The following is a 12,417-nucleotide window of genomic DNA, read 5'->3' as shown; positions in this document are numbered from 1 at the left end:
TTACTTCAGTGTCTTCCAGGTGGTAGCGGCAATGTTTTCCTATCTTCCTTTTTGGTGTGATTACTCATACGACGCTGAGGATGTTTCCCCCCAGTGCACTAGTGACCTGATCACTGTGTTGGCGCCATGCTGAGGATTCGGACAACATGGCCTCGTTTGCAGTGCCTGGCAGATTGGCGACTGTGCGCGCTATGTGGCCTAGTTTTGCATCACAGTGGACTGAACGTGCAGCTGCTGTGTTGTCCAATGCTGCAGGCCATCTTCCGGGAGCCCAAGTCTCTCAAGAGAGCTCACATTGAGCAGCTGCGGCGGACTTGTCGAGCTCGGGTGGAGGCACAGAGGTGACTTCTGGCCAAGGTGGCTGCTAGGGACAATATAGGTGGACAAGAGTAGCAAGGGCAGAAGAACGTGCTTACAAGAGCCAAGTGATGGCATAGTTTCCAAGTGCCATGAAGACTGGGCTGCGTGATGCCTTCTCTGCAGTGCTGGGGCCGCTGGGTTGCTTCTCTTGGGACAGCAGCACGCTTTTCTTGTTCGATTTTGTTGTGCCAAGCTTCATTGTTGCAGATACTACTGGTTGACACTGCTGCCTTCCCATCCTGTTTAATGCTTTAAAGGCCTCTTTTCTACTCTTTGAACTTTGAGCATTGCGTTACTTCGTCTTCTGTGTAGCATGGGTAGCTTGCAATGCCTGCAGAGGCCACTGTGCTGACCTGTGCCTGCTGAAAGTTGTAGCCAAAGACATTCATTACGCACTTAAAAATGCTTGTTCTACTGGGAGATAGCTTTAAGAACGCACAGCAAGCAGTTTGTCGCTGTGCTTGTTTACAAAATGCAAAAAATGCTTACTGTGTACTTTTATTATGTGTTTTGCTCTACAAAGTACAGGGGCTCCCGACAAACTTGAAGGACCTACGAAAAATTATTTCGCGCTACCACAAGCGCTTTCGAAAAGTTAATGCGAGCACACTGGGCCTGTCTGGATGTTACATGAAAGCAATAAATAAAATGCCTTGTAGTGAGAAGATGGTGATGAAAATTTTATTTGAAAGCATAATTTCAAAATGGAGCAGTTCTTACACTCTGAGCTGCAGTGAGGGCATGATAAGCTCGCATCATCCTTTGTGAAAATGGCGCTATAATTAATTTTTGCCATCTGTTTCTCTCTCTCTCTCTACCTTAGAGCAGAGTGTTCTTTCAGTTTCTTTTCTGTCTTTCATCCAGCTGCAAGCATTACGAAGGCACATAATGTGCTAACCGTGGCTTGTGGGTTTTTAATCATGCGATCGTTTTTTTTTTTCTTTCATCTTGCTCTTTCTGCATCACAGCTGTTATCAAATCAAAAATCAGCTCTAATATGTTTCGTGATGCTGCATTGACTGAAAGATCCTTTTCTCTTTTTTTACTTTGTCTAAGGCTCAAGTGCTCTTCAAGCCTATGGTGTCCTTATTTCCCATAAGCAAGATGCAACAATGAGATCTGGCCATGTCCGATCTCTGCACCGAATAGAAAGAGGTGTCTACCACTTCTGTACTTGCAAGCAAACCTGCCACAGAAATGTTTTTTCTGGGAAGCCTTCGTTTAGATATATGTTTTCTTGCTTGCTTTGAGAGCATTGTGTTTACTCTCATGATAAGCAATACACAATCGGCATGGTTGACAGTCGCTGCAAAAATTCATCTTAACCGAGGGACATGCAAAATCATTCGCGTAGATTTTTTATTTTTTTTCACATTGTGTCAATGAGAAATGAATAAAATATCTCATGTTGGTCATCATATCTGAAAATTTGTAGTGATCGAGTTCACCTTAACTCTCATATTTTTTGTCGGACAAACTGTTTGTGATGTCTTTTAGCGAAGGCTGTTTACTGTTTTCAACGATTGTACATTAGCCACATCCACAGCGTTGAGCTCTTGGCACTTGTTTGTACAGACTAAAATTAGCCATGTTCCTGAAAAGCTTATTTCATTTTTTTTTTCCTTTTTACAGCTTTTTTGTCCCCCTTATCTGCATGGCTGGTGCTATAATTTTAGCCTCATTCATTGCCCTGCCATGCAAATTAAGCCATAGCTCCATATTTGCATAATGTGGAATGTGGTGATGCCTGAATGCTGAGTGACAGTGGCAAAATTGTCACATGTATATTATTTCAATTGGCTCTGGAAGTCTGCAACGACACGAGTGGCCTACAATGATGATATGTGGCTGCACCTGTGGCATAGCACGTGCAACTGGGTGCCGCCTCTGCGTTTGATTGGCTGTTCATTGTGGAATTTGTGACTCAGCTTTGCTCGCATCTTCTGCAAAACACAGCTATACACAACGTACAGGGTGTTTCGTATTTATCTGTCTCGGTAGTAAAAATTCTGTGCTAGCTTCTGGACTATTTGGGCTCTGAATGCCAAACACAAGGCAGCTTGCGGTGGTCTACGTTTCTGATAAGTAACTTCACATTAGAACTTGCCTGAATTTTCTGAAATCGATGAAAAACTGCAGTCTGCTGCGATAGAATGCTTTGGCAAAAACCTGGTGAACGATGTGGCCCGCCCGCGCTCTGTTTAGGGAACTGGTTGCCTTGCACTTCGCTAGATGGCGCAGCCTGTCAAGTCGGCTGCTTTGCTTCTTTTGACGAAAAGTTCTGCTGCAGTTGACTGCATTTTTTCGTCGATTCCAGAAAATTCAGGCAAGTTCTAATGTTAAATAACTATCAAAAAACGCATACCATAAAAAGCTGCCGTGTGGCTGTCCTTTGGGCCAAGTAGTCCAGTAGTTCGCGCAGGATAATTGCGCAGGATAATGGAACATCCTGTATATACATGATAGTCAAATGCAGTATATGATCCGTGGTGTAAATAGCAAAGTCTGGGCATGCCAGTTAGCTCTGACATCAAAAGACGGCACGACTGAAACTACTAGCAGGTTTAGCGACTGTCTGGCATAGTGCAAATGTTATTGTGCTGTTATCTTGTCTGCAAGGGTGATCTTGATTCCCCATTGCATGTGTAGCTGTGTGGGAAGGTTATTTAATATTCTTTTTGTTTTGTTTGGCTTTCTGCACGAGCAGTAAGAAACTTTCCACTTTGCCAGCATCTGCTATACCTATACTTCGTCTCACAAGATGTTAGTGGCACTGCGAAAGGCAGAAGCACCCTGGTCGAATCAGGATCACGCGCACTGCAGTAGGCTATTGTGCTCCTACGCGCCTCTCGCCCCCAAATTTGTGGGGGTGACAGTGCCAAGGGGCGAGAGGCACTGATCCTGAATGGGCCCTCCTGCCTTTTGCAGAGCTGCAAACATTTTATGAGGCAAAGTATACACTTTGGTGATTCCTGGCACGTTGCAGCGCAGTCTGCTTGCATCCACTGCTGCAGGTCTCCTTCATGCATTGCGTCCATGTGTGGGTGTTGAACACTTCCCGCAAGCACACATGTCCACTAATGTGGACACAGTAAAATGTGCAGACACTTGAGGAATCATGTGGAAAAAAAAAAGCCAGCAATATGACTCAAATGCAGAATTCGGAAATGGACATTTACTGTAGCTGTTATATGGCTCCAGTGAATGTGACCTCATTGCATGTCTGGCAAATGTGAGTGCTCTGAAGTGCGCAAAATATGCTGATTTGTTTACACAATGCTTTCATATGTCAAATCAGCAAGGAGTATAACTGACATCTTAATTTATGAGTAATTGGGGTAATCAAAGACGGGGCTTTTTTCTGTGGGTTTGTGGTGTGCAGTACAAAGAAATCTCACTTTAGCAATGGTACACCTATTGAAGAGTGCCACATAGCATATGACATGTTCCTGCAATACACTGCCTCTACAAGCCTGTGCAAATGTGTGCTCGCCTTGGCCATGAACTTCTGTAAGAGATCTGTACAGCACGGAGACGAGTAGTGCATGAGAGCACCTGCTTGCTGTGGGCCTTGCATTCCATGTGGTGGCTGCAATGATGCAGGTTGCTGTAGGCAGAGGTACTTCAGTGGTGGTGGTTCTAATTGGGACAAGTGAATGAGGCAAGGAAGGTCCTCTGAAGCGCACTGCTTTTGCCTGATTGTATTCGGGATTTTGTAACGACTCATTCCTCTGTTCAGATTTCAGCAATTAGACCTGACATTGGTGTGGCACGAACAGCCTGCTGGAAAGCAATAACTTTGTCTGGAGAGCACTGCAGAGGCGAATTCGAGGCCTCTCAGACATGTGTAGGAGAGGGATTTCCAAACTGTGCTCTGTATACCTTTCTAGTGTCTCGAGGCTAGAATGCATGCATGCCTCAACTGCCACCTCTTCTTTGAGCGCAATTGCACAGCATGGCAGACTATCACACACAACTGTTCATCATCAGCATTTCTGGGGTTGGGGGTATGCATTTCCGTGCTTCTTTTTTTGCATACGTTTTCAGGCAAGAAGGGGCGAGAGCCAAGACTAAGCAGTTTGACTGAATGTAAAAAGAATTGAGGACCACTTTTGTGGGCTCTTTGACTGGAGTGTATTGGTGCGACCAGTTTTTTGTTACCCAGTGTTCCAGCTTTGTTAGATGGGTTGGCTTCTCTCTTCTGCTTTTTGTGCAATGAATATCCACCGCATCCAATGCCTGGAAGGGCATTAATGCCGATAAACTCAATGCACTTGTGTTCCCATTTGTTACTTTTGGACCTTGCACTACACAGATGTGTTTTGCATCTTGGTGCAATTTGCAACACTTTACAAGTGCAGTTTTCACAATAGCAATAACCAAAGATTTAAATGCACAGTGACTGTAACGTGGGGGAAAGCTGCACTGCTAACCACATTTCTGCAAGCAAGGACCTCCCGATAGCATGCACAAAAAGAGTATCCGATGATTTTCTTTGGGATTAAACACTACGTGAGTCACACTGTTAAAAACTGCTCAATGCAGTGAGAAAATTGAGAGCACATTTCTCAAAGACCATTAGGCCAGCAACTCAATTTTGTCGTGCAAGTCAAATTGCGCCTTCTTTAGTTGCCTGGTGCTCATTAAACTGTCTGCACAATCGAGAGGAAAAGGGCCACACTGAAATGAAACTGCGGAGGCTGTGAGACAGAAGCCTGGTTTCCTCAATCAGCCATCAAGGAAGGACTAACAGGCTTTGCGGCACATGCTTCAGCTGCTACTTGGTACTGCCTTGGCTCATTCTATGTAACTTTGATCTAAGAAATCATCACTATTGCACCTGTCGCACATACAAACTAGTGGAATGGCACTAGTTGAGGCAGCCATCCAGCCAGTCTGTATGCTTGGAAACTGTCTTCCCATCACAGTGTTCTTTGGTGAGTGCCATTTTTCTTGCCAAGCAGGCCATATTAGCTGCTGATGGGCACCTTCACAGACTGTATGATCCCTGTAGTATTTCCTCTGGTGCACGCATGTAACAAGCGCACTGTTCACGTTTGTTGACAACTTTCTTGCATTTTAGTGTGACTTGCCGTAGCCACTGCTTCCATGTTTTTAAAAGGGCCAATTTTTCTTCACGTTTGCTTTGCAATCCGCCTCTTTTACTTAGCCACTCTGTGCATGCGTGCCCCTCCAGCAATTGAGCACGAACCCCCAAACATGCATGCGGCTCAGTTCATGTTAGCGACAGATGGTGGACGTTTACAAGTTAGTGCCTCGTGGAACTGGATCACAACCGTTTCTCGCGCTGTTTTCAACCGGTAGCAGACGGATTAACACTACTTCCTAGAAGGTATTACTACTTGCAAAAATAGTAGATTATGCATAATACATCAGTAAATGCCGATCTCCGTGTGGTATTTACCTACGCTTGATAAATGATTTACAATTCAGTTTCTTCTCCCATGAAGTCTGGTTCGATTTCAGTAGCCAAATAATGGTTGCGACATACCCACGGAAACTGCAATATGGTAGCTCTCTGTCCAGTCGCGTCATTCTCGCTTTAGGAGCAGTTCAGCATGAGTTCGCATGAACTGAAACTACGAAACTTGCAGCTTTTGTAAGTTGCATGTGATTGCATAATTACTTGCAACATCGCAACCACTGTTGGGCAGCCTGAAAGCAATACTACGGATTGAAAACTTTGTCCCTTCAATGCTACGAGTGTTGCAAGGGTCATGTGCGCAAATTGTGAGGTACTGTTAGCAAGATGAACCAGACAGTGGCTGGTGTGTGGCAAACACCAGCTACTGCCACTCTGGAGCGAGACTGAACGTAGCTGTAACGTCTCCGCGACCCAAGGATGAAAAAGACAAACGTGCTGGAATCAAATTTTCACCACCACGAAACAAGGCACGAATAGGAGACTTCAATTTATTCACACCGAGGAACGGTGCTCCACAAGTTACAAAAAAAGACAAGAGAGGCTCAAGCACACGGTGCACCAAGTATTGCATAAAATCTGTAACTGTAATAAAGAACACGCTTTTAAAAAATGACATCTATATATATTTGTGTATATATATATATATATACGTACAAAATAAAAGCTTTTTTTTTTTTGTGGTTTTAACACTTCTTACAAAGGAGGAAGGGCACAGGTACACCTCATATTAAACGCATCGGAGCCTCTCGACAGGGGTGATTTGTTTGCGGCCTAACTCGACTACCTGCCTGAAGCAATGATGGAACACAACTTTTGGATTGACACTGTTCTGTAGCTGACAGCGCTACTGAGCTCAGGCACGGGGGGCCGGCAGCAAAGGTAATGCACCTCAACTGCCAAATGCCACACCACACACAAAACACGCAGGCCAGGCACTATGGTGTGGGTCTGTCAAGCTTCCTTAGCATGTGCGAATACATGTAAAATGAGTTTTGCTTTTGTTTACTTGTCCACCTAAGGCTAAGATGTGCTTCAAAAGCTTCCCCAACCATCCATTACAGACAGCGGCTGGTTTCTTTCGTCTCTCGTCTCGCCAGACAGTTCAATAGCTGTGGAATTTGGATGTGTTTACTAGAAGGTTTGAGTCCGAAACGAATGCAAGAGTTTCGACATGAAAAGTTCTGCTTCGTCCCTTGTGACCAGAAAATGCCTTGCACGATGTATGTGATGACACGAGATATAAAACTCGAGGTAGAGAAAAGCGGGTTCACAGAGTCCCAACACAAGCATCCTGTTGAAGGGTGGCACAGTGCAAGTTCAGTGTGTTTGTGTGTAGCCCAGCTCATGTAATAATAATAAAAAAAATTATCTCTTTCAAACGGTGTTGCTATTCCATTGCTAACATATCTGACATCATGCACAAACGGAAAAAAATAAAATAAAGAAGACATAATGCATAAATGCCAAAAAACTTGCCAAAGGCACGAAATACACTTAGCAGGCCCAAATGCATAGTAAAAGATTTCTTACAGAGAGCTTTGAGAAAATATCTCTTGCAAAATGCTTAGGACAGAAAAGGAGGAGAAAACATCCATGAGATTCTACAACTACTACAGATTCAACACTCTTGGACGCCATCCTATACAACCTGCACAAGTGCAGTCATGACTTCTTGCAACAAGCATCTCACAATGCTCCTGCACAGCACCTGTGTGACTCGTGCACCACACCCGCTGCACAGCAAACTGCACAGCACCGCTCGTGCTGCAGTATCGATATGGTCACTGTACAAAATGGGAACTGCTAACCCAATGCTGGCCACCTTGGAAACACAATTCAAATCGAGAACATTCTCTCAATAGAGGCAGCTGTAGAGAAACTAAGAGGAATGCTTTTGCAGCTTAGGTGTACACTCACACGCTGCAAGTTTAAAACACGTGATGTAAAAAAATTAAAACGCTTCCAATGCACGCACAGCAATGCAAACCTACAGTCAAAATAAGCATACGGCTGCAAATGCAGTGGCTGGCTGCCATGTTTGGCTAAGAATGTATATTCTTCCACTCTGGAAAAGAGGAGCTGACATGGGCAACATTGAACGGCTCTCAAGTGAGTAAACACAGTATGTCACGAACCAGTGGCTGCAGCTTCGACTTGCACCATTCTGCAGCAACTAATAAGGTGTGTTCAGGGACAAGGTGGACTGCTGTGCAGACCGATCCAAAACGCAGCTGCAAGGGCCACCAGACTTCCAATTTGTGCAAGTGAAAACTCCTTTCCTTGGCACGGCTGCCACTGCATTTGCCTGGAACACTGTGCCCACTTTGACACAAGGGTCTTACGGTTTTTACTGGTGAACACACACACAAGGCAAAACATATTCAATAAGTGTTTGCCAAGCTTGGCCAGACTGTGGCCCGTTGCAGTTTGCTGTTATGATGTAAGTCATGTAAGACACACCGCTCCCGTGCACTAATACACTGGGTGTACTGCAACTGCTCAGTGGGCTGTGCCTGGCTTCACCCTTCTCCTCACACTTCCCCTTGATTCCGAGAGCGTTTCGCCACAAAGTGTTCAGACTACATAAAACAAACAATGCGAAACAAAAACAGATCCAGTGCATCACATGTGGCCTGTCGGGCGAGACGCAGCTTTTTTTTTTTTCGTACACCCATCGTGGTGTAGCTTGCAAACACTTTTAGACTAAGGCAATCACAGTAGAGACAGAACTAAAGTCATTGTGTGTTCAAACAAAGAATACAGACACCGTTTAAGTGGAAAGCTAACATGCGAATTATGGCAAGCTTCTCAACAGTTTCGTTGTAGAAAACCAAGTGGTACGCATACAGGTCCAATCATCCAGACTTGTCTAACTGCAGCACCTCCGCTGTCACTTTTGCTCTAACAAGAACATGGTAAGCTTGAAGTGGCTTTGTACATACAAGTGCAACAGCCTTGGTCTTCAAGCACCTGACAGCATGTGACAAGAACGGCCATCCCACATGCATATGCACAAGGCATGCCTAGATAGCACGTTGACGTCGAGCGACCCCCCCCCGACCCCCCCTCCCCCCCCCAAAGAAAAATTGAACTTTCAGGAGGTTCAGCGTTCTTCTACACAGACCCGTTTTACACGAGCGCAAATGTTGATTTTGCCCACTTTGCTATGAGGATTGCTTAGATAAAAAACCATCTGAGAAGCAATCTGCACCAGACCACTTCTTGTTTCGGATTCTTTTTCTTCCAATCTATCTTTCCAAGATACAACTTTGCCCATTACTCCAAGCCAGCTCAAACATCCCACTTTGTTCCAAGCTTCAAAAAAAGAACCGCGCTTAGGCAATAATGAGCATCACAAGTGCAACATGGGCGGGAAGGGGCAACAAGGGGTCTTCTGCAAGCACAATTATAAACTATGATATTATAACTACATATACTGTCTTATGTACACACTAATTAAAAACATGCACAGTAAAGTTTTTACTAAAACCAAGAACACAACATTAAAAAAAAAAAGAAAAGGTCATAAAGGCAGCAGGCACAGCTCTCTCTCTAAGTAACACCCAGAGAACACACCATCAATGTCAAAAACAACTTGTACCCCCCCCTCTATCCTCTCGTTAAGAGCGATAAAAATGGCTAGTGCCATCAGTGTCATGAAAAAGCTGGCATGCAAAAGAAGCTGAATACACAGAACAACAATAACAAAAAAAAAGAGCTCATTCCCCCTCGAGTGCAGGACAACTGCCACAAGTAAAACACCTTTGCCAGACTGAGCTGCCGGCAGATTCTAAATGTTAAAAGGGGGGTGGAACAACGTTCTAAGAATTGTCACTGCTAGGAATGTAACAAAAGGTGGAATCGCAAGAGTAAGTAAAGACTGCAGCCATGGCCATAATAGCGAACCAGGCGAAGCCAGCTCAAGAGGGACATTTAAGTAAGGGAGAATCCCCCAACACACTGGGAGGCATGGCATGCCGTACAGCAAGAAACAAGGGCAAGGTTTCAAGGAAAAGAAAAGAAGAGGGCAGAGTGATTGGGTGCAACTGAGGGAGGCTCCTGGGACACTTCCAAGACATTAAACTTGACCTAATCACCACGAAAGAGCATACCACTGCTCCCCGATGCTGCTAGTATGCAGAGCACAGAATGCTGCCAATACAGTGGCGTTCGTACTCGAGAGCAGCAAGAGTTGCCCCAAAACTGTGTCATGGATGGTGCTGTCTGAACGGTTCAGCGAGTGAAGGCACTTTACTGTGTGAGATCGGGTGTACGGGGAGATTAGCAGGTGTTATCAAAAAACAGAGATTGTCCTCCAGCAGATTCTCAAGCAGTGTTGAAGAGCAAGCACTGCAATAAGAGTGACCTGTGTGAGCCCAAAGAGAGACAAAGCAGATCTGAAGCCTTAGCCTGGGCCATAACAGGGACAACCTCCGGCAAAGAATGAGGTCACAGCCATTCCAGTAACATGTGCAAGCATAGCAGCAAGCACGTGCTGAGAAGTAGAGAGTAATCGGAAGTAAGCAGAAATTGGGCATCACCTTCTTTTCCCAGATTTCGTGCAACGTTCAGGAGCCTGAGTGCTTTTGTTTTCGCTGGACTGTTTGCTGCACGTTGTCACTTGCAAGTGATGGGTAGTTAGCAGGACTCGTGGCTCAGTCTTGCGCCATTTGTTACTGACCTCCCATCTACACTATTTGCTGCCTGTCACTTGCAAATCAGCAAGGCTTTAAGTTTGATCATGCTGCACTGCTTGCAATGCGGCTTTCTGTCACTCTGCTTGCTGCCTGTCACTTCTAAATTGATCAAAAAATCAGCCTGACTGCCAGTTTGACCTTACGCAGTGCTACTTGTTACACAGCTTTCTGTTGCCTTATTTGTTGCCTGTCAGTTGCAAGTCGGCAAGACTCGTGGTTGGTTTGATCTTGCACTGCCTGCTAGGGACTTTACTGTCGCAATTTGCTGCTCGTCACTTGCAAGCGATGAAGAGTCGGCAAGACTCATGGTTTGATCCTGCGCTGCTAGCTACACGCTTCACTGCTGGTTTGTTTTGCCACCAGCCACTCGCAAGTGACTGAGTCAGCAGCTGAATTGTTCTGCTGTCTAACACCCTCCTGGCACAAGTCAGCTGCGAGTTTGATTTCATGCTCCTTGCTGCACCTTTTTTTGCTGCATTGTTTGCTGCCTGTCACTTGCAAGTGATGAAAAGCCAGCATGGTCCCCTTATGATATGTGACAGCTGGTAGATTCTGTCCTACCACGAGTCAGTTGGGGATTTTGTGCTACATACCACTGGTAGCTGATGAGAAAGGCAGTGGAAACCGCAGAATGTGTGGAGGACATGAACTGCAAGTGCTGAAGGCACAAGGAGAGCTCCACGCAGTAATAACACTGTGAATGACATTCAAGCTTGGCCAGAGCACACCATCGGCTGGTGCTTCCAAACTGCCAACCTCATTTCAGAACAGCCCACCAGGCATCAGCTAGGGCTCTGTGTTCTGTCAAAAAGCACTGACGATTAAACCCTCCATACTTAACAGATCGTGCAGGTAGATGCTCTTGAGGCAAACTCCCCTACAACAGAATGAACGCAAACCAGCCTTGCAGGAAATGAACTGATGGCTGGCACATACTTCCCTAATGCTGTGCTACTTTAGCACTGCCTGTCGTACTGCAATGGGGAAGCAGCCCTGCCAGTGAAGCCGTCACAAGAGTGGTTTGGTACAGAAGTGCAACAGCTGACTGAAAGCGGCTCACTGCAGTAGGTACTCAGCTGCCGACATGGCTTTTGTTTACAGTGCTTGCTCAGTGTAGCAACCAACTGGCATCGCAAAATGTGCCCAGCACAAAGACAACAAGCGGAAGAAAAGCAGGCATTGCCCCCAGGGTCCCTCCTCCGTGGTTGACTGTTGGAGAGGCCGGCTCAGATGTGGACAGAGGTGGCAGCGGTGTAGCGGGCCTCGCCATGCAGCCTCCACTGGCTCGGACGGTACTGCAAGGGATGAGGAAGAAGAAAATACAAAGACAGGCGCTGGCACTTGACTTTTTTTCTATTTTTTTCACTGCTAGGGCACCGTTTCACAAATAGAGTGCGACTACGATGTAACAATTAGCTAAATGTTGGTGCTCTGCCTGATGGCACCACCACAACCTGTTCTCCATGCAAGTTTGTTTCCCGTTGCGCCATCTGTCAATGTTCAAAAGAAACACAAGGAATGGCAATCGGTTCTGCAGGATACTCAGAAATGTGGCGCAACAGACACAAACACATGCGAAGAGACACAGCACATGCGCACACAACAAACTGTAATATGGATCTGAACACACACTTCCTCTTCACCACTCCTCTTCTACACCCAAGTACATCTTCTCATCATCCTCTTCTTTGCCAAGGAGACAGCAGCACTTTCTTCCCCGCAGAACATAAACATCGTCCAAGCATGACAGTCACCCATTCTACACTCACGTACATCTCCACACACCTCTGCTTTACCCCCCAGCTAATACCACGATCGTCCCAGTGTACCACAACCATCATCCAAGCTGGACAGTCAGGTTCTGCAGGCTTGCTAGGCCGCAGAGCTCCAGCGTTCTATCGCAGGTGTTGTGGT

General features: G+C 45.7%; 2 protein-coding genes across 4 annotated transcripts in view; one reads left to right on the top strand and one right to left on the bottom strand.

The window, feature by feature from the left end:
* LOC146201079 (growth hormone-regulated TBC protein 1-like) overlaps positions 1-1,025 on the top strand; it is a 40,972-nt gene extending 39,947 nt beyond the window's left edge. For both annotated transcript variants that reach the window (XM_084595628.1, XM_084595627.1), the window contains exon 9: positions 256-1,025. In XM_084595628.1, coding sequence (XP_084451754.1) covers positions 256-299 — 44 coding nt within the window. In that variant the 3' untranslated portion in view covers positions 300-1,025. The remainder of the gene's footprint in view (positions 1-255) is intronic.
* Positions 1,026-6,280: 5,255 nt separating this feature from the next.
* The window catches only part of l(1)G0289 (plexin domain containing lethal (1) G0289), a 77,149-nt gene continuing 71,012 nt past the window's right edge, over positions 6,281-12,417 (bottom strand). For both annotated transcript variants that reach the window (XM_084595623.1, XM_084595624.1), the window contains exon 14: positions 6,281-11,798. In XM_084595623.1, the coding sequence (XP_084451749.1) occupies positions 11,730-11,798 (69 nt within the window). In that variant the 3' untranslated portion in view covers positions 6,281-11,729. The remainder of the gene's footprint in view (positions 11,799-12,417) is intronic.

This window comes from Amblyomma maculatum, chromosome 2 (assembly GCF_055883805.1).
Source record: "Amblyomma maculatum isolate TAMU_Amacu chromosome 2, ASM5588380v1, whole genome shotgun sequence".
NCBI classification, from domain to species: domain Eukaryota; kingdom Metazoa; phylum Arthropoda; class Arachnida; order Ixodida; family Ixodidae; genus Amblyomma; species Amblyomma maculatum.
The sequence above is the reverse complement of the archived record's forward strand: the minus strand, read 5'-3'. Positions and strand labels throughout refer to the sequence as shown.